General features: G+C 36.9%; 1 protein-coding gene across 1 annotated transcript; it reads right to left on the reverse strand.

Annotated features, from left to right (window-relative positions):
- Nucleotides 1-46: 46 nt before the first annotated feature.
- LOC127620184 (asc-type amino acid transporter 1-like) lies at nt 47-22302 on the reverse strand. The gene is made up of 11 exons (XM_052093640.1): nt 22126-22302; nt 17049-17253; nt 16615-16766; nt 8313-8438; nt 5126-5279; nt 4759-4882; nt 4424-4527; nt 4229-4325; nt 3974-4123; nt 3021-3198; nt 47-2524 (listed from the first exon to the last, which is right to left on the reverse strand). The coding sequence occupies exons 1-11, from the start codon at nt 22271-22273 to the stop codon at nt 2418-2420; spliced, it is 1545 nt and encodes a 514-aa protein (XP_051949600.1). The 5' UTR covers nt 22274-22302; the 3' UTR covers nt 47-2417.
- Nucleotides 22303-23203: the final 901 nt, after the last annotated feature.

The following is a 23203-nucleotide window of genomic DNA, read 5'->3' on the forward strand; positions in this document are numbered from 1 at the left end:
TTGCTGGTTTGGTGCTGGTTTTGTTGGAACACAACATATGCTGGTGACCAGCTATGCATTTTTTTTTTTTTCAGCAGGGTTGGGTGTCAGTTTTGTTCAATTCAATCTAATCTTTCAGCAATGCCCCTCCCTTATGCTGTTTCTGAGTCTTTCTGCATGAATAAAGAACTTGATGCCATTTGTATTTTGCAACCTATTTGCATCTGATCCTATTTGGGTCAAACCTCTATGCTCAAGTCATAATGGTTTCTTATCAAACTTGCATTTAATTGATGAAAAAGTCATGTGTTTCAGTGGAATGTCACAAACTGGTTGAATGTCTCACTTTTAAGAAATCCAGCAAGTGATGAGATTTTTCTTGAAGGATTGTAGTTTTAAAACTTATAATATTTTATCTGATGCTTTTACTTGAGCATTTTATACTTTTACAATACTAGATCTGGTATTGGTGGCCTAGATAGACTCAAACTGCATTCGATATTTTAAAATCAATGTCCTTTTATGTTTTGAGAAATTAAAATAAAATGACAACATGAACGAATACCGCCATAATAAAGTGAGATGTATGGACATTCAGCCAGCTGCTTGAAGCCCTAACAGACTTCTCTTTTTATTGTTTAATGCAGTCTATGGTTGCCTTTATCATATTTGGTAAATATGATCATCTTTACCTTTCTTTTATACCCCTTTCCAACCTGGTTGTATATTTATGGTAATGGTCAAGAAAGGTTGCTACATGTTGATATGTTTTTGATGGAGTTGCATAATCCATTGTGTGTACTTGTAACAGCATTAAACACACATTTCTTCATTACACAACTTGTCGTCTGGATGAAGTATATTTATTCATTAACATGGATTGCTGGATAAAATAATTATATATAGACAAGGCCATTTTTACTCACACACAGTAAGTAACACAATTATAGACACTCTTTTCAGAATTAAATTTAATGTGCTAATTTTGCTATTAATAAACACCTTTAAAGTTTTGTGTTTTTTGTTTTGTTTTATAAAACACAAGTATGTCAGCATACATGTCTATAGTGCATACATTATGAACACATAATGTTCCATATTTTTTATATTTTCTTATTATACATAATAATTGTCATATACATAATAATACATATGCCCTTACACTTCCCTAACTTCAGGAATGTGATCTCACAATGAATCCCTGATGTATATTTACATTAAGATTTCACTGTACTGTGCATTTGACACTTACTACTACGGACATGTTAGACACTAATATATCACTGAGAGACACTGAGCTGGACCCATGGACAGGAAAAAGCACTGTGGTGCTTAATGTATATAGCGTATAAGCACGTTTAAACAGATCTGACCAGAAGAGGGCACTCAAGTGACATTTACTGTAAGCACAAAAGATTCTAATCTCAACCGTGTCGGACCCTTTTCTATACGGTTCTCTCACAAACAGAAAAATCGTGACAAATTTGGATACTTATCACAAACTTGTTTGGACAGAGAACCTGTTTGGTTGTCAGTATAAAAATGAAGAGACATATATTTTATTGCTCTTGCTTAGCTCAGTAAAATGCCAGAAATTTTCCTCATTCCCATCCAAAATAAAGATGTCCCAGTCAAAGATACAAATGTCTTGGTTACCTAAAGGAATTAGTGGGTGGAGGACTACATATCCTAGCGTAAAACTATTGAAAGTGTCTGTCTAAAACAGCCTTTTGAAATTTCAAGTACCTTTTATGTGGATAATGTTATCCATTGAAAAGAAGAATAAACCATGAGCCATCCTATGGTTTCTATTATAAGCAAGAGTATCTGGCAGTGCTTAAGAGTGCTGGGGCAGAGCCTCTGTTTAACAGTGGCAAGGAATTCATGCTTTTTTCAGAAAGCATGGCAAAAGTGAATTGTGCAATTTCTTTATGTCTATTCGAGGTAAATATAGGCTAAAAAAAGCTTCTACATTAAAATGCATAGAATATTTTTGCATAGAGTGTTGAGTGCAGCTATATATTATCACTTTTTTTCTTTCTTTTTTTTTTTTGCTCGAGGAGTAAGTAATTATTAGGAGTAATTATTCCCTCACATTAGGGAAATTCAATGAACTACTAAAAAGTCTAAAGAGTAGAAAATATAGAAAGAGATCCTGGAATACACAAACAGTTATCAACATTAAGAGGACATAGGAAGTCACCTGTGACAAGAGAAGGAGCATTCAGTTACAATGGGAATTCCAGAACAAATATATGCAAAGGGAGGTCAACTAAAAAAATGAGATAATTTTGCTATAAAACGAAGAACTTGTTTCTTCTACTGTAATGGCTAAGGACCTTCAACTGAGCATCTCCTCATGTACAGCATCAAACATGGAAAACATTCAAAAACATACAGAAAACTATTCCAAACAGGAGTGCAGTTTCTGGTGAGGCTCACAGCTCAGATTTGACTGTTTTCTCTGAAAGGAGCTGTATTTCTGAGAGGTCATCCTGAGGAAACACCACGTAACACAACTTCTGCCCCAGATAGGTCACTCTCTCTGAAAAACATGCACATTTATAGATATAAGACAAAAACAGGAGACTTTTAAAGGAACAGTTGACAATTGGATAAATGACAATTCTGTTTTCATTTACAAACATTCTCATGTCCTTCCAAATCCATTTTAATTTCTTTCAAGTGGAACACAAAAGAAAAAATTCTGAAGAGTGTGCTGGTTCCTTTAATTGTAATTGTGCAATTACACAATTACAATTAGTGGGGACTGAATAACAACTTTTTGTAGTGCACAAGTCGTATGGACTATTTTTGTGACACTTTTATGGTGCATTTGCATCCTTTATGAGGCTTAAAATCTACTGTGACCATTCATTTTTAATATACAGCATTTTTCCTTTTATGTTCCACAGAGGAAACAAAGTCAAATGTATTTGGAACAACATGAGGGTGAGTAAATGATGACAAAATGTCCATTGTTTGATGAACTATTCCTATTCTAGAGAGACAACAAAACTGCTTTCACTTTTCTCACTCACCCAAAGCACTGTAAATCCAGCGTGGCTTGTTCTTCCAATGCACTCCAATGAAGTAGATGGGGACTCCAGTGAGCATGATCACCAGCCCCATACCACACACCACTGGCTCTGAGTACAGACTGAAGCCCAGTAACACTGCCCAGAACACCAGGTAGCTGCAAGGGACTAACAAATTTACCTGTATAAAATGAAGAGATTAAGAGAGAGAGGAAAATAGAAAGAAGGGCAACAATGAATAAAACCTAAACATGTTTTTGCATTCCATTCTGTACCGACAAGTAATGTATGTTAATCCAGTGGCTCTCAGCTGATTTTGCTTCAGCACTCAGATTTTAAATTAACATGATTTCACAACAAGTGCCGACACAACTCTGTATCAAAATTGTTTATCATCTAAAAGTAAAAAGTCTTTGAGATAGAATGTAGTTTGTAAATTGTATTATCATTATTATAGAGTATTAGTATAATTATCATGAACTACATAGCCACAGTGATGGAACATTTATAATAGGACCTAGTTTGAATAGGAAAATTTGCAATTTTGTTTTTCAAATATCTTTTGAATAATTCACAAGAAAAAACACAATGTAGTTGGCACAAACCATGTTTATCCTATAAGTGAATCTGTTTTACATTGCATAGTTATGTTAATTGTTTTGGTGATGTCAAGCAACCTATCCATGTTGGCATCTGTCTAATCTGACTAGTGTTGACAGATCAACAACATAAGAAAGGGAGAGATTTTCCTCTCTTTTAAAAGTCTATTTATTTTGCTTTCCTAACTATGCATGGTTATATGGTTAGTTGCATTTTAATATTTGCATTTAGGATTCTTATTTCCCTTAAGTCCCTAGTCAGAACAGACATGTGACCAACAGTTGAGAACCACTACTTTACACCAATTCTGATGACTTCATTCCCCTATATGAGGCAGTAACAGCTACTGTAGGTACCTTGATTGGTCTGAACATTTTGGGTTTTTTCCATCTGTAGTACAGCAACCCAGCTATAGTGACTCCATATGAGAGGTAGTTTATAAATGACACGTAGTTTATCAGGTTATGTGTGTCCCCGATACACAGGATCACTATGGTTGCAGTACACTATGGAGAGTGAGAGAGAAAGACACTTAATGCGGTGATAATTATGCAATAAAGCTGTGTATGTTCTATGTCTAAGCTGTTTATGCTAACACTTTTCTCTCTTACACAAACAAGCAGGGCAGGGATTGGTGTGCAGCTCTTAAGGTGGATCATAGCCAGCAGGTAGGGCAGGTGACCCTCTCTGGCTCCTGAGAAACATAACCTGGGGACGATAGACAAGTAAGTGTTAAATATCCTGTCTTTATGAGGTGACTTTATAGGGCCTGAGTAATAGTACTCAGATGTCAGATGTTTCTTTACCTGGAGGAGGTGAACAGGTATCCGTTAATCCCTCCAAAGGTGGAAAGGGCTACAGAGATGGGCATCACCCAGGAGAACATCCCTAATAGCTTCTCCCCAAATGTCTGCAATTCAACACATAAAAAAAAGGGCTAAATGAAAATGTACAAACAGATCATGAATTAACAAAGCATATAATTTATGGATTACTGTTTAACCAGAAGAAATACGACTAGATTTTTACATTTTCTGGGAAAGAGTGGTGCTTGCTCATACAAACAATCCTGACACAATACTAAGGTTTTGTGGGTGATAGCTATGAAGCTGCTTTGCAACAGAGTTTAAAGATCACTAACCACAGCAACAGCGTTAGACTCCAGCAGCTCATGAGGGGTCATGGAGGAGAAGTATGCAATGTTGGTGAGAGTATAAACGAGCGTTACCAGGGGGATGGAGACATAGATTGCAAGTGGAAGGTTCCTACACAGACATATCAGACACCATATTATCCATGCTGTAAAACGCTGTGTTTATTTTGTAAAATACTTTTGTATACTAATGTTTTCATTACTTTTTTTTTATTCTGTTGCAAGTGATCATAAAATTACTGTACAGTATTATGTGTAGACTTTGTTATATGTACACTATATTATGTGTAGAGTCTTTGTTTATGCATATAGACTTTGAGTTATTGTGATACAGAATATTTAAAAATAGACTCACTTGCGTGGCTCAACCACCTCTTCAGTGACATAGTTGAGGAAGTTCCATCCGCTGTAGGCGAAAGAGGCCTGTAGGAAGGCCAGAGCAATCTGCCCCACTGATGGATCCTTTATAAAGTGAAAAGCTGCCTGTGGCTCCAATGCATCATAGTGTCCTAGAGACAGAGAGAGAGGGTTTAGAGTTGAGAGTGTAGAATTATAGATTAATTAGTTTAAAGATGATCAAATTCTGTGATCTTTTTGTTGTTTACTGCATAAAGCACAGTATATGTCAGTGCATTTGGGATTAATTAACAATCTGTTCTTCACATTTAAAGGAATGGTTCACCCAAAAATTGTAATGTTATCTCTCCCTCACGTTGTTCTAAACCTGTATGACTTTCTTTCTGCCGTGGAACAAAGTAGATGTTAGGCAGAATGTTGTCCTCTGTCACCATTCACTTTGTGTCTTTTTTTGTACAATTAAAATGAATTGTGACTGAGGCTATCATTAAGCTTAACATATTTTGTGTTCCACAGATGAAAGAAAGTTATACTGGTTTGGAACAACATGAGGGCGAGTAAATGGTGACAGAATTTTCATACTCAAATGTCAAATTTCATACTCAAATGTCATCAATTTGATTTCATTATTCCACTGGACAGCCAGTGCCTCCAAAAAGCCTTTCTCTTTTCTGTCACTGAATTGTGGAAATGCTCTCATGCACTTCTTAGCTCTCTCATTTACTCAATTCTTTCTCTTGTCAGTTCAGAGAATGCCTCCAGACACGCATGATTCCATAAGAAATAAATAAAAATAATAATTAGGAATGTCCATAACAAGTCATAGGCATTCCTAAACTCCAGTTACACAATAACTGTACATGCCGCTATCTATGCTTAAGTTTGCCATAAACCGCCTAAAGTAAATGAGTATGCAGCTGCTTTACAGCTATACATTGTTTTATTTGTAAGATTTTCTGACTCTGCTAACTGAAGTTCATTCCAACCACTATGTGTTGAACTAATTGAATTCATGAAAAATAAATCTGTTATTTAATGGTCACAAGTTAAAGCCTCAGAAGAGGTGATTCATGAATGAACAACACTGTATCCTTTAGCAAGAAACTTAACTCCAGTTTGCTTCAAAAGGACTGTAGTGTAAATTACTTTGAATAAGAAAGCATATGCTCAAAAGCCGATAATACAAGAATTTCACTACATGTCACTACTGGAGATAGATTAACTGGATATAGTGTGATGTTAGTGTACTGGATAAGAGATGGTTTTATATATATATATATTTTTTTTTTATATGAATGTATAGCGTTTTTACAAAACAAAGAGAGCAAACAGAATCAACTAGCCTTGCATTTATTGGAATATTTCAGTAGCCTGTCCCCACTAAGGGCAATTTTTTATTCGTTAGGTAACTGGACTGTTTTGGGTTAGCGGTATGTGCAATGTGTTCAATGTGCTGTGCTTGATGATTCATAGCATATAACGAGAGGACGTAGTCACAGATGTGAGCTTATCACATTCTTTCCCTTTCTCTCCCTTGCCTTCTCTGTATTTCTTTCCAGTTATCTCTCCTTACACTTAACTTCACTATCTGCCTTTGTTGCCACACACTTTAGAAAATCCTTGGGAAAGACCATTCCTGTTTTAAATTATGATAGCGGCTGGGCACTGTTTGTTCAAGAACATGTGATATGCTGGTTATCTGTGTTACAGCTTGGCCTATCAAGTGAGGGGAAAAATCAATACAGTATATATCAGAGTCCCCATACCTATTGGCCAAAGAATTTCCATGGCTTCTGGACTACTGGATAAGGATTTTTAAAAATAATTTATAGATTTTGCACTATTTATATATATATCTTGCTGATTAAATATTATATTGCTGAGCATAACTAGAAAAACACATTTCCATTATATGAAGGCAATGCAACGACTGTACCTTCTAAGGAAGTTGAATAGCTTTAATGTATCCTAAGATGTTCTTGACATGGTCTATACAAGTCTTGTGAAGAGTATTCTGAGTTATAACATTACATGTTGGTATGGAAATCTAAGGGCCAGCAACAAGAACAAACTAACAAGAATATGGCACGTGGGTGACATATACACAACACAAACTAGATGGAAAGCAACACTGATAGTGAATGACCATCTGGAAGACACTATAGAGTACACATAGCTACTAAGAATATTTTTTAGAGGTCTTTTATTTAATCTTATGTTATTTTATTGAATAAATTATTTGGTTATTGATGATATTATTGTTCTTATTTACTATTTTTTTATGTATTATTTATAAGTTTATTGTTTTTCATTGATTAAATCATGTTTATCCAATTCTTAATGTGGTAGCATAAGGCAGTAGGCAGACTATATGAATGTTTGTATGTTTGTTTAGTTTCATTCTGTGTCCTGTCTTGTATGGAAACCAAAGGATAATTTCCACACGAGTGGACAATAAAGGTTCAAATCAATTAAAAAATGTCCATAACTTTTCCATTACATTTTAAGATTCAATTAATTTCATAATTACATAATTTCATTAACATCATATATTTCCAGATGCTCTACGACCGTGGGAACCCTGATAATTATGATAACCTTATTTTATTTGGTTTATATATAGCATACTTTTTCACCCAATTTGAAATGCCCAATTCCCAGTGCACTTTTTAAGTCTTTGTGGTCGTGTAGTGACTCGCCCAAATCCGGGTGGCGTAGGACGAATCCCAGCTGCCTCCGCGTCTGAGACCTTCAACCCACGCATCTTATCACATGGCTTGTTGAGCGTGTTGCCACTTCATGCCATCCACACTCAACTCACCACACTCCCCACTGAGAACGAACATTATAGTGACCTTGAGGAGGTTACCCCACGTGACTCTACCCTCCCCAGAAACCGGGCAAATTTGGTTGCTTAGGAGACATGGCTGGAGTCACTCAGCACACCCTGGGATTCAAACTCAAACAGCGTCTTTACTACTGAGCTACCCAGGCCCCCTTGATAACCTTATTTTTATAATTAATGTCATGCTACATTTAAAGGATTTGATATTTTTTAGTACTTAATAATCCATTGCTTTTAATGTTTGAGAGCACAACTAAACTGAGAGCGGATGTGCATGTATAAATGTACTAAGCTGACTTCAAGTACATCAAAAGCATCTGCCAAGAACTGACACACACACCTTTGGCAATCTGCACCATTCCCACAACTATGATAAGGACCAGGGCCAACAGCTTCCCCACAGTGAACAGATCCTGAATGCGTGTCCCCCAGCGCACACTGGAGCAATTCACCCACGTCAGGAACACTGTGGATACACACAGACATGGTTAAACCATATTGATTAACATATTGTCAAAGTTTAAAAAGGAATTCACTCCTTTTAGTGTTTTGTATTAGAAATCATTTTCAATTAGAAGGCATCATATAGTGAGAACTACAGTCTCTCTCTATCATCTGTTATTCTTACTCTCCTTCTGAATTCTTATTAAAGAGATGGTTTACGAGAAATTGCTAGGTCACAAGTTTCATGTGGACAAATCAGGTCATGACACAGTCATGAGAGCAGAGTGGTTTGGTTATATGGTTCTTGTTTAATAGTCCAGAGAGAAGAAATAAACATCAGATGGAATATATTTTACTTCTGCAGAGCAATACATTGACCCATTCATTACTGAGCATCCAGTACTTGGGGTTTTCTCTTACTGAAGTCAGTGTGAATTAGTACAGAGAACATGTAGAGTTTACCAGTTAACTATTCTAAAGAAACCCATTCTTATAGGTTTATAAGGCATCCATCTTTATGGTTTACAATAACAACAACTATGTGTTCTTAAGTAGTTTTTTTCAAGGGGCGCTTAATACAAGACTGACAAATGCATGTTACTCTGTACACACACACACACACACACACACACACACACACACACACACACACACACACACAGGCGGGCCTTGTAAACCATCTGTACATCTACATTTGAGGTTAGTGGCTTCTGTGTTCAGCCACATTGTGTTAGAGCGCCGGTTTAGATCCGGTACACAGAGATCCGTCTCCAGGGCTTGACGGCACAGTATACCCAGGCATGCCGAGGGAGACACTTGGCAAAGAGGAGACTGGTTACCCCCACTCATCCATCAATGGCCGGAATTACCCACCCACACACGCAAACACTTGCGGGGCATCTGTCAGACCCTGCAGACAAACAGTTTCCGATGCCCCACAACAAAATGGGCCCAGACGCCAGCTGAATTTTTGGCAAGAGTATTTAGTCGGCAAGAGCAGCTCAAAGCCTGCAAACCAACAGAACAGCTAACCTGCTCAGCTCCATTTACTTATCTCATCCTGGGTTCAATCCACACCAGATATTTCACTTTCAGTATTCAGTACTGATGGATCTTCAACTATTTACCATTTTCACATAGCTCTCAGTTCATAAATGGCTTCTCAACTGAGTCAAATAGTTGAAATCGAAGTCTAGTGGCTCAGATAAAGATGATTCCAGCTACAAAGATTAAAGTACAACTCAGTAGAGCCATGAAACAGATAAAACCAAACAATGAGTATACACATTCAGGCAATCAGCACTGGTCCTAAGCCTGCGTTAAGTGCATTTCTATAAACAGTGGAGAATTCTCAGTGCCAGCAAAACCTTCTCTGCTGGTCTAACATGCCAAATAAATAAATATTTTTAATCCTTTCATTCTCAATCACCTTTTTGCCTTTTTTAATCACTTTCCACTCTTAATTAATCTATAAACAAAATGAAAACGAGATAAACAAAAAAGTTTATCCAGTCAGAATTTATTCCTTGATCCTTACATGTGAGGTGTGACAGCTGTTTCACAAATCGCATGCCGAACCCAAGCTAACTAGCAGAAGAGGCGTGAGTTTGAGCTCCATCCCCTCAGGCCTTCAGAATTTCCACAGAATCCCTCAACAATGCAAATGAAAGAGCAGCCAATCAGATTGATGTATTTGTTCTTGGTGGGTGTGATCTTTAGGATATGTCCCTGTCAAGGACTTCTAGCTGGCCTTGAGTGACGCAATCACGCTTTGAATTTGAAAGCGAAGTGCGCGAGATCATCATCACTGCCACTATCGCTGTTGAGAAAGAGATCCTTATGGATTTAAAAACACAAGATATTCTGCATGACCATGTGATTGCTTCATTTATTAAACAGCAAAGGAGGACTGATTTTCACTTCAAGTAAACTGGTAAGTGCTTTTTGGATTGTTATAGCAACATCTGGAGTTTTCTACGTGTAAATTAGGCTGCTTGAGCATTCAGTGTCGGATCAAGTTTTGAAAAGTAGTGCAGCGTTCCATTCAACTTGGAAAGTCGGATTTTACAACTTCCTACTAGGAAAAGTGCAATGAAATGCATCTTTAATCAGAATTACAACTTGAAGGCTCCTGCAGAAATTCTCAACTCCGATTTCACCGAGATGCATGTGCATGATGTCACACAAACATGTCGACACTCAGGGAGATATACAAAGTGATAAACATTCACTTTATTAAGTAATATCGATAAATTAGTTTGTTTCCAGATTACATGATATTAAAGCTTGTTTACCAAATGCCTCCAGAAACAGGTGTATAACACATTCTAATCTCTTTTGATAATCGTAAACCTGAAGCACAAATGCTAGCGCTGCAGCATTGTTTATCAGTTGTGTTGCTAGGAGACATCTCTAATGAGAGTCAAAACCCTGCTATGCTAATGATAGCATTTTGTTTGCTTAAACGTCATCTTCCGAATATCGGGGAATGGAATGCATTTATGGTCGGAGAAATCAAGTAGGAATATCCCACATCCAACTTGAATGGAACGCAGGATAATAGTGTACCCTGATGAAACAACATTTATTGCAAGCAACATTTAAATTGCAAATATTATTAGAAAGATTTTTCCAGGTATTATATCCTTGATAGATTCATATCAAAATTTAAGATCAATTCACAAAACAGTCATGCTGCAGTTAAAATTAGGCTTGCTTGAGCATTAAGCGTTGTTTCAAGTTCTGTCTTTCGTGCGTGGACGTGTTTTTAAAATGACAGTTGGTATTATTAGTTGACTGCCATGTAATGTATGATTAGGCATAGCATCTTATTGATTGTGAAACTATGTTTTCTTAATGGCATGAATTGCACTGAAGGCCTAGACTTAAAATGCATGGCCCATGGCTGTCTATAAATGATATTTGCAGAACAATGATTAATTTGCTGCATGTCCAAACATCAATTCTTCTTAGTGCCAGATGATTAAAGAAGTGAGAACGCTACAGTGTTTGCCATTAGCTTTGCTTCCTTATTGTTTGGCCCAAACAGATCTAACTCCAACTTCTGTTTTGTTTCACTGAGCAAAAGTGACCAAGAGTGGCCAAATGAAGTTAAATGAACACAAGGCTAATGAGAGGAGAATTCTAATGAAGTGCAAACAGCCTTTAAATCTTCCAAAATACAACCAATCACTCCAAACACTGAGAGGGGCATCCCTCTGCAGCTAATTGTCCCATACAGCCAACAAAGGATCCACTAAATGCAGAAAATGTTCAGGATGCTACAACTCTCTGTGGCCAAATGCCTAAAAAAGTGCTCAAACCATATTTTTGCTTAATGCTTAGCCAGGGTTGTAGACTGTATTATTTATAAAATGTGTAAACTGAAGTTCTATTTTCTGGTCTGTTGTATAAGTGGGAGCCATTCAAAGTGAATCATTAAGCCAAACACAAGAGGAAAAGGGTTTCTCCCTTGATTTCCCAGACAAAATTTTGGTTACAACTAAATTAAGGCGAGTGCACACTGTACGATTTTAGCCACGATTCTGCCGTCTGAGACAAATTTAGGTAATCCTAAAGGATTTCTCTCATCGCATGGCAAAATCGGCAATCTTACAATGTTCATTGTGACATGTTCACAGATAATAGCCTTTCCGATGAAAATTTGGGCAGTGTCTGAAATTTAGCATCGTAGCCATATAGTGTGACTGCTATTACCATGGGATGAGATTTTCTGCTCCTCTCTTGCACCCCAATTCACTTGGAAAGAAACCTGCTCCACGTGTGAACCATAGCAACATTTGTCTGTAAACTTCTTTAGTTAAGATTCACACAACTCCAATTTTATTTATAAATAAATAAATAAAATAAAATAGAAAGATTGAACAATTTATACTGGTATGTATTTATGGGACATTTTAATCCAAATCAGCAAATACAGTTGGACACAATTATAGAAATCTATGTCACATTTGTGTATCATCCACAGGGAATTTGTGTGATATATTATCAGCCTTTATGATCAGAAGGTGGATAAGGACACTATAACCCACCTTTTTGATTTCTCCAATGTGAACAGAGAAGTTTGTTCACTTTATTTCCACAATGAATATTAGCTTGTGGTAGCTCATTATTACTGTAGGCTACCTCCTCCACTCTTATTCTAAACATCTGTAATTTTCTGTATTTGTGACAAAGCTGTCTTATTATAGGCATATTTGACAAAATCCATCTTTCTTGTAAATGTTAGCCTATGCTCGTGATGTAGTGGTATTTGAGCAATGGAAGTGCTGATGTCCTGACTTTCGGAGAGAGAAAACATATGCTCCTCTGTGGTGGGCAAATTTTGCCGTTTCGCTTCTATTCCGTGACACTCCCGTAACTTGTGTCGCGTTCACTGATCGGGACGATTGGGACCACAGTCGGCTACGATGTATATCGTGCAATCTGACATAATGTTGCACAGTGTGCCATGGCAATATCAATGCATTCACATCGTACAGTCTGACAAGCAACAATCGTAAAGGACTATTATAAATCGTACAGTGTGCAAACACCTTTAATGTATGTTTCTAATGCTCTTAAAGACCATTTGATATGAAGGCTTATGCTTAAATAATTGAAATTAAGTTTTGTAGGCACATATAGATTGTGACTAAGTATGAAGGGGAAGCACCCAGCAAGTGCTCAGCACGAGAACTTCTTTAATACATCTTTAAAAGCATCCAGGTGGCACCTAATGAAGTTTTTAAAGAGAATCACAATAGCTCTAATGAAGGAAACTGATGGCTAACTTTGAAGAATATAAAATAATAGGCATTTTGAATGTAAAAATTATTTTATTTAATTGTGACTTTACTAGTATTCTAAGATGTGGAAAATAATATAATAAAGCATGAGTATATTTGTCCAAACTTTACTATATCTGTTTCTCTTTGTAAATATCAATGTTATGATTTATTTACATTTATAAAATGGATAGCTCTGTTCCTGGATGCGTTTCAGTAGTTCGAAGTTAATGTAATCCTGTATTAAGGATAGTGTAAACGCGTGTGGCTCGCTGTCCGGGGAGAAGGGCTTGAGGCTCAAGACTTGACCAAGCCGAATACTCCCTTGGACTGGAGTAGTATTGATGGAATAGATAGTAGGAGATGGGGAGATGGTGGGATGCCGGAAACTCTCAGTGCTACATAGAGGTAAGCAGCTGTTTATATACTCTTACTCTGGCTGTGTGATTGGTCGGATTAAATGAACTTGATCCTCCCAAACCTTATTAATGGACCTACAAGATGTGCATTACTCACGATAAAGTATGGCTATGAGCTCTTTACTGAGCTATTATTTGAATAATTGTGCAGCACCTAGCTGACCGTTATTTTTGTTGCACAGCAACATTCTTTTACTGTTTACAGTTAGGGATTATATCTTCTAGCGGAAGGAAAGCATTTGATGAACAAATATACAATTTTAGTAAACATTTGTTTATTGTATTATTATTATTATATATTATTATAATATTTGTATTATGTGGTAACCATTTTACTTTACTTTATTGTCCAGTCTGTTTTCACAGAGCGGAAATTTTTCTTTGACACTGTAACATAAGACACATCACATATCAACAACACAAATACAAATAAATAAATAAATAAATAAATAATAATATAGTTAAACACTATAAAAAAGAAGAATTTAAAAATATTAGCAGTCGCTCTATTGTTTCAATTAAAACACTGTACGATTTAAGATAATCACTGCCATAGGAAGAAACGATCTTTTGTAGAGATTTTTTCTAGCCAAGGGTATTTTTAGTCTTTTATAAAAGCAATAAGGCACTCATTGTGCCATACTGTGAATATCGTCATAGCTGAAGAGGTTGCAGGCACTCTATATTACTGTATTCACAATATAGCATGCTCTCTCATAAATTATTGCTTAAATAAATGTTTTTTAAATACTGTCAGGGGCACATGATGTCAGCCCTTTCATAAGCAGGCATAAACCTGAGCAAGAAGATAATCACATGACCAGCTCTCTCTTTCAGTCTCCTAAGTGTGAGGCCTTTATAATTACACAAGCGAGGAGAAGCTTCCCACACACTCATAAACATATCAAAAAGGATACTAAAAAGGCACTAAGCTTTTTAAAAGGATAGATTGAGTCACATTAAAGACACAATAAAAAAAAAACAGTGCATCATCATTCATTTACAGTATACTGTACATTCATAGTGCAAGGAATAAGGCCATTTACACAGTATAGAGGACACTTTCAGAACTCCTAGAAATGCTATTTTTATGTTCAAGCAAGTCAAATGAGAGATGAAGTTGAGTTTAATTATTCTGTGTTGTATTATTACAGGTTAGAAGACACTTGCCAAAGGTCTGTGTGTTTATTTGTGTGTCCAGAACAGCTGGAACAGTGTGTGTATTTGTGCCTGTGTAATCTGACTGCAGTGGGATGGACTTGTGACATTCATTCAGAACATTCAGAAGGGGAGAGCAAATGTAACACATATGGTGCAATACAGATTAATTCTCACACAGGAAAAAGAACATGCACTTACAGACAAACAGAGATTAATGCAAAGGTTTCTAAAACGTACTAATTTGCCAATAAAAATATCCACTGCTGTATCAACAGAGCCACAGACAGGAGGAGTTAAATAAATAATTCTTCCTATAACCACTATCATTGCTTTTTTTTTTTTTTAAATAAACACGAGATGAGTCTTGTGAAAAATTATGCCAAAAATGCTGCCATTTGACTTTAACTTGTTTTGAACCTGGAATGTTCCTTTAAGTGCACAAATTTATAATTGAGCCATCACTGGTAAATGGTTGGTCTTATGGTTAATGACAGATGGCAGGAAGAAACGCATTAGAACTATGACCTGTCGGTTTTCTTTCAAACCTTTAGCAAGACTCACACACTCCAATCCAGTTATTAAATAATCATTATTTATTCCTCATTTGTCAAGTTAAATGGTGTTTCAGCCACATTAACAAAGTCCGCCTCAACGCCCGTGTTCGTAATAGAGCGTTGGGGTAACTAGAGTAACCACAAAATCCCCAAACAATACACAATAAAGATGGCATGCCCACATGTTCTGGCGGCTCAAAGCCTGACACCATTACAGAGTCTGATGCCATGCAGTGTGAGGGATAGGTGCCCTCATATCACAACATCGATACCAAACACATCCTACTATCCAGACCCAAAACAAATACATTCAACTTTCAGAGATGTCACTCTGTGAGTGTATCCAGCTCATTTGAAGAGAGGTCAGTGGTTTGGGATGAATGTCTAGCATCCTTTGATAGGGAATATACATGTGGTGTCTTTTCCTAAATTGAGCCACTGGCCCTGTTCACCCCTTGCTCTTTGCAGTATGTCTGTCTCAAGGCTTTAGCTGACTGTTCTTCAAGATGGATTCTGGATTCCACTGGGATAGATGCTGTAACTCAGCCAGCACTGTCTTTAGGCCCACTGCCCTCACAATGACACACCCCCAATACTCCGTCCTGTGAGCCCCAGTTGAGATCTAACAGGCCTTTATCAGCTGAGTTACAGGGCTCTTCTTAAACAAACACATATACACATGTGCATACATATGCATTGCACTGGTCAAGACACTGGTTCAAGCCCACCTACTCCAAATATATATTGCCTCGTATCCTCTGGGGTTAAGGACTCAGATCAGGATTAAATCAGTGAAGTTGTATATTTACACAGGACGGAGAGGGAGAAAGAGAGACCGAGAGACAGAATGAGGTTCAAAGTAACAGTTCATCATAACAGTGTCTATGGAAATTTAAACAATGTATTTACATATATAGGGGAGACCAGGTCTAGTTACCACACTTTTTCCTCCAGTGAATATTTCTCAGGGTAGGTTTATATTTGTAAATCAATTTCTGCATAAATACCTTGAAATTTTGGCTACAAAAATCTATTGAATATGTTCACAGTTGTTGCCCTGTATATATATATATATATATATATATATATATATATATATATATACAGTATATATATTTATCTGGCACAAATGAAAACAGCTTTCTCGTTTACAAGACCGCCACTTTCTGCAAAAACCCTGGAGTAAACCGTTATCTTAAGTGCATGTAAATCAGAGCCAAACTGTGAATGTCGAACTCAGCCTCGTTCCTGGATTAGCTGGTGTGTGTTGTACTCACAGACACAGGCGGTTGAGAGGATCCGGGTGGCGATGTATGGAGGCAGGCAGTTTGGGAAGGCAGGCTGCAGGACATAATTTGAGAAGGTGAGTGCAATCACAGCCAGAGTGGTTGGATACATAATCAACACTGCACTCCACAGCAACAAGAACCTGCGAGCACACATAAGCACACTTTCATGTGTTTTTTTACACTAACACGCATGTTATAATAGTCACCATTGAGCAACACAAACCATATCATGCAAATAAATAATTAGGCAAATATAGAATTTAAAACAGTGTTAGTGTTGTAATCGAGCAAGCAAGTAGACACATTTGAATATGCCTGAAGAGGAGAAATTCCCCTGGCACAAGTGCTTCACACATACTCTGAGTGTGTAATTGTGAGATGTCCATTGAGTGGAACACACTGGAGACTAAAACCAGACCTACCCAACCAGTCCTCCGAAGATTTCTGTCACGTAAGAGTAATCTCCACCTGATTTGGGGATGGTGACGCCCAGCTCAGCATAGCAAAGAGAACCCAGAGCACAGATCCCTCCTCCAAGAACCCACACGATGAGAGAGAACCCCACACTGCCTGCATGCTCTAGAACCCCCTTCGGAGAGATGAAGATCCCTGATCCAATGATGTTGCCTAAGAAAACAAAAGAAACAAAGCAACAGGTTGCTTATTCTCCACATATTGTTCATACAACTTAAAATATACTGTACTCTTGTGTTGAAACACCTGTTTTATAAGCCATAAAAATATAATATTTTATTATATTATATTATGCAAGTGTGAGGTCTTCAACTCAGAACACACTTTCTTAGTTTTTAAGTATTTTAATTAAGTAAAGATATTGAGGAGCTGGTTGCTAATTGCACTGTTTAGAAGTTTTTAAAGACTTTACTTGTGCTCAGTGCATGGAGATTTGTAACAGTTAGTCTTACTTACAGAGAGGGAAGTCAGAATTTATCATTCCCTCCCAGCACATCTCTCTGTTTCTGTCATTCATAACCTCATCATCATAATCACTGCTTGAAATGCACGGCAGTCTAAAATGCTGATGTGTTTAAAATCTTATTCTGGTGGAGTCTCCCTTTTTCCCACATGAACAAAGAGCCAACCCAAATTGTCCAACAAGAACAGTCTTCCCAGCTGTCACGATACTGCTGCACATTCCAGGCAAATGGAAATTATAAAAAAGATCAACAATGTTACAGTCAACATTGATTGCAAATTCAAAATTAGAGTTCAGTATTTAGTAAAAGGCACATATTCTGCCTCACTGGAATTGAGTTGTGTTGTTCTAAATCGCCCTGAGCATGTTCAGTGCCTGAATGGTTATGCCTCAAGAAACTTAAACAATAGAGTTTCAATTATAGGAGCCTCATTGACAGTTATGGACTAAAGCATTATGTAACCTTTGGATTCTCATTTTGTCTGTTGTTGTTCATGTGAAGCCTTAGCACTATCCCAGTAGCCACCGCACAACAAAGAATCATAACTTCTACCACTAGACCTGAACCACTTTCTGCAAAGTCAGACCACTTGATCTCATTCAAACTACAGCAATGAATTTTGGAGTAACTCATCTTAGAAACTGGCCATATCCATATCTCTGCAAGTTGTTGGCCTATACTGTAAATCTAAGCCAATCTGCAACTGTTTAATAAAGTAATTTCTACTTCACTTCTATCCAAATAATCTGTCAGTTTACTGCAGTCACAGAGTCACGCTTCTTACTGTTTGTCTATGTAGGACAATTTACGTAATGTTACAAATGTTCTCTCAACATAAATCACTTTTTCACTATGTAATTTCCCCTGTTGTGTGTTATTAGACAGCCAAATTTAACAGACACAGCAGACACAACACATTACTGGCTTTTTCATTTACAACAAGAAACTACAAAGGTGTAGTCTCAATCTAAGCAAAGGTTTTCATAATATGACCTTCAATTGAGGAACAAAATACTGCAAAAAACGAAATAATCTTAACCTTATGAGATCAGTCTGGATGTTAACACAGTGCTCTGTAGAAGGTCATCACCTACAGTCCACTTCGGCTAACCAGTAGCAACTGTGGGTATCATGTCCCCCTCACTGAAAGAAATGACTAAATTATAGTGTAAATTATAATTACACTTTAAGACATTTATTTAGTTTAATCATAGTGCAAGTGGAAAAATTTATCCATTTGAATAAAACGACCAAGCATAGTCCTCTGCCAGATGGTTGCTTCGACAGTTGGTGGAACTAAAGCAAAGCGATAATCACTAAGGGTGTAACGATCCATCGATCTGGATCGATGCATTGACCCAATAACCAACAATCCAATGTTATCGATACAACGCATAAATATCGATATAGAATTATTTTTAAGATGCACCTTTATTTTAATACTTTCATGTCAGCCACGTCTGTATGCATTTACGTCAGGAGATGTAACCTTAGTACATTTATTTCACTTTATGAAATCTAGATACACTTTTCATGTGGGACAAGATTGTGCACAGAGTCTGTGAAGCCAAATTGCACTCTGCTATCTGCACGTGCGCCAACTGAGCTTTTAAGCATTTAAGCATTTGGTGAGTCACGTCCACATCAGAAACTTGCAGAATGAAGAACAGTTAATGAAAATAATATGAGTAGGTAAAATATGGGAGAAAGTACTGCAAAGACTGAAAGAGGGGAAAGGACTTAAAGTAGATCAGAGTCCAAACAACGAAAGAAATATAAAACTTGTAAATATCTACTGTAAGAGATTTAAAGTTTTTTAAATCTCTGACCTCTTTATTGTTAATCTTTTTCACTGTAACACTGTATGATCAATAATGTCTCATGCACAACAACCAGCCAAAAAACTGATGGCGACAGACATGTGGGATTTCTTTCAAAGAGTCGTGAGTGACAACAATAATCTAATGTCATAGTATATATATACATATATATATATATGTATATATGTGTCTTTGTTGTTTGTTAGCAAGTCAAGTCAAGTGGTTTTTATTGTCGTCTCAACCATATACAGTTAGTACAGTACACAGTGAAACGAGACAACGTTCCTCCAGGACCATGGTGCTACATAAAAACAACAAAGAACCAACACAGGACCACATGAGACAACAGAGTACAACCAGGGGAAAAAGGCCGTCCTAAAAAATGGAATATCCAATCATCCTCCATAGTGCCGCACTCGCTTCAATATTTAACTCTCACGCAGATCTGTTACATACATTCTACTGATTTCACAGCACCACTGTGGAAAAAGAAAGCGTAACCATGATGACTGCCTGAAACGGCACAGCACGGTACGGTTTTGTGATGAGAACTATTCGGACCGATGGTGGAAATGTGGTTATATTCTTAAAGATTCTTTACACCTGTCATATTGTGAAAAGAGGCTGTGAGAATGTGCAGGTAAACTGTGAGAATTCCAGCCTGACCTCATGAACGTGACCGTGGCTATATTTTTGTAAAATACTTAATTACATTTTTTGCTTCAGTTTCTCAATGAAATGCCCAGTGGGGGGCACCAAAATTGAGTTAAATGGTGTTGCAATCAGAGAAGGTTTTTAAGATGAATATTTGATGGAGGTTTTAATGAATAAAACGTACCTCCCTAACCAAAAACTTTAACCTAAACTTAACCAAATAGTGTTTTAAAAGCAAATGAGAGTTCAACAAAACAGACATCCCAACCCTTAACCATTAACCTTGCGTTATAGAACAAAAAAAATTATATCATAACATAGCAGTGTGTGAGTAATACCAGAGAATATTTAGCTGAGACAGGAGAAATTTAATGGGAGAAATTGGAATGCCCGATCTAGAAGGTCTGAGCACCCATTGGTCAACGGATGTAGAAAGGAAGTCACGCCTTACAGTTAAAAGAGCCAATCGCCTTTTATATACAGCCATCACCTGTCAATCAACTCGAGAACGTGCATGCACTTTAGCTATTTAAGCCGTAAAAATTGCGTTTTTAGCATAATATGACTTAAAGAAGCACACTGTATGATTCCAGAATTGTCAAATTTTATGGCTGATTTAAAAATGTTCTTTGATCGTAATCTTGACCAACCATTTTTGAGATTTCGTTCTTTCCCCATTCAATTAGATGGGAGCTGCACCATCATGACAGGAAATATTGCTAAGAAAAATAAGTGTTTATAAAGTCATAATCAGCCATTGTAGTTGTGATTTGTGTGAAAGTGAATAAAACACACAGTTGTTGTAGCACCTAGTGTTATTTTACCAGGAAACTGTGGCAAAACATAGAACGCAGCAGGTAAAAGTCTAAAAATATATTATGATCCAACGTGAATTTTCTTGTTAAAAAAATATGATCGTGTCTGGTAACATGTGCATGTAAAATGGCTAGAAATAGCATTTTATCTTAATGTAAAGCTGACAATTTACTTATTTTAAGGTTTATATCTATTTCATCTGCTTACTTCAAATATATTTCTCTGTCTGCTCGTATGAATGTAACACATCATAAGAAAGTGTTTCACTGCTGTTCAAATCTTTGGATCGCATCATTTATATGTAGGCCCTATAAAGGTTTTCCATCTGAAAGGACAAAATATTAAATGAAACAAATGATAATAAAATGTAAAGTAATCTGTTCAGTAATTAAAATACTTTTTGAATGTAACTGTATTCTAAATAGCAATTATATAAATTGTAACTTTAGTGGAATACAGTTACTTATATTTTGTATTTTAAATACATAATCCTGTTACATGTATTCCATTACTCCCCAACACTTCTTATAAACATGTATGTTCCTGTCTAAAGTTTATTTATTCAATCTTTTATTGACTGTAATGAAGATAGAAACGTGTATTAATCATCATATGGAGATACAGTAGCACAACTAAAGAACTTTCAAAAGGAGCTATATGAAATTGCTCACTTACAGCAGTGCAATTCCGTAATTTTTCTGTATTATATATTGATTCTCTATTGTAATCGGCTCTAATATGAGCATGGTGCCGTGTATGTGAAGGACACGGTAGTGAGTTGCAGCCACGTAAGCGCGCCGTTGAGTTTCAGCCCGACTCTCTTCCTCAAAATGATGCAATCTGCGCTCTGATGAACAGCGTCTGATGGAGAATACAGTGAGAGAGCGGATGGCATGAAACGCTTGTCTTCTCTACAATGCACAGACAGCCATACAGCGTACTAGTGTTTGTCATCACTTGACTGTTGCCTTATTGCGTGACAGTTTGAATTAGGACGTTAGTTATGAAAGTCACGCTGAGACCTGGTAACTTTTAGTGCTGTATTTTGGAGTATAAAACACATTTCACAAGGCAGATGTGGGCAGCTGCCATGCTGAATAGGAAAGAGCGAGGGAAACAGCTTAAAACAAATTAAGAAAAAGGAAACAGCGAGAAAAAGAAAGCGATATACGCACATACAGAGAAACATGTAGTTTATTAAATTGTTCCAGAGCACATGTGTTGCCACGGCTGTCGGCATATGACAGTAAATACGAGGAGACGTTTCTCACCTATAATGATAGCGCAGGCACTCAAGAGACCAATTTCTTTTTTAAGAGTTACTCTGTCTTTTGATCCACTTTGATTTCCTCCCGCGTCTAACATCTTCTGTTGCTCCGTTTTCGCACAGTTTCTCTGGTTCGTCTCGGTTCCATCCATTTGTGCGGCTGTTTAAGACTGCATCTGTATCCGCGCCTGATCTCATATAGCCTGCTGATGCAGGGCGCAGCGCTCACGCATGCGCAGAACTCCCATCTGCCTCTTTTTACTGACCAATAGCTCGGTCACATTTTGGAAAGGTCAAAGTAGCGAGTGTACGCATTGATTTACCTGGACCACTTCCACCTATAATGTTGAAAACCCTTTGATCTGAAGTCGTATGCTTAAATGTTTGAAATTAGTTTTGCAGACAAAAATATAATTGTGCCAACACATTAATTTATTTAATAATTACAAAACTAAATTTTTTTTTTTTTTAAATGGATGACTTCGACCGAATAATTAAGAAAAGCACCCAATACGTGCACAACATAGATGGGAACTCGTTCAATACTGTTTAAAAAGGATCCCTGGGTGATACCACAAGAAGTTGTTTGAGAAAATGTCAAGAGTACATTTCTGCAAAATCTAGGCAAAGGGTGACCACTTTGAAGATGCTAAAATATAACACAGTTTTGATTTATTTTGAATTTTTTTTAGTCACAACATAATTCCCATATTGCTATTTCTATTATTCCATAGTTGTGATGACTTTACTACTATTCTAAAATGTGAAAAATAAATAAATAAAAAAATAAAGAATGAGTAAGTGACCCTACATTTTTGAATGGTAGCGTATGCATCCATGTGTATATACCAATCACAAAGTAAAAAAATAAACAACAGTTTGAACACATGATGTAAGTGTTTAGTGCATGAAACGAACACAATCAAAGTGATCAAAAAGATAAGTACTGGTTTAATTTGTTTGGCTCTGGTTAATTTGGTTTATGGTAGGTTTAACTATTTAACATTTTTGCAGGGATAATGAAAGAAACAGGAGTCAAAGCATTAGGAAAGCCTGGCTACCTCTGATTCTAATGACGAGCA

Source organism: Xyrauchen texanus, chromosome 1, assembly GCF_025860055.1.
Source record: "Xyrauchen texanus isolate HMW12.3.18 chromosome 1, RBS_HiC_50CHRs, whole genome shotgun sequence".
In the NCBI taxonomy this organism is placed as follows: domain Eukaryota; kingdom Metazoa; phylum Chordata; class Actinopteri; order Cypriniformes; family Catostomidae; genus Xyrauchen; species Xyrauchen texanus.

Excerpts from the sequence above, each read along its gene's own strand:
- LOC127620184 (XM_052093640.1), bottom strand. The coding sequence starts at position 22,273 with ATGGATGGAACCGAGACGAACCAGAGAAACTGTGCGAAAACGGAGCAA. Across the intron at positions 4,528-4,758 it reads AGTCTAACGCTGTTGCTGTG|ACATTTGGGGAGAAGCTATT; the intron begins GTTAGTGATCTT and ends GTTGAATTGCAG. Across the intron at positions 4,326-4,423 it reads TACCTGTTCACCTCCTCCAG|GTTATGTTTCTCAGGAGCCA; the intron begins GTAAAGAAACAT and ends TATCGTCCCCAG.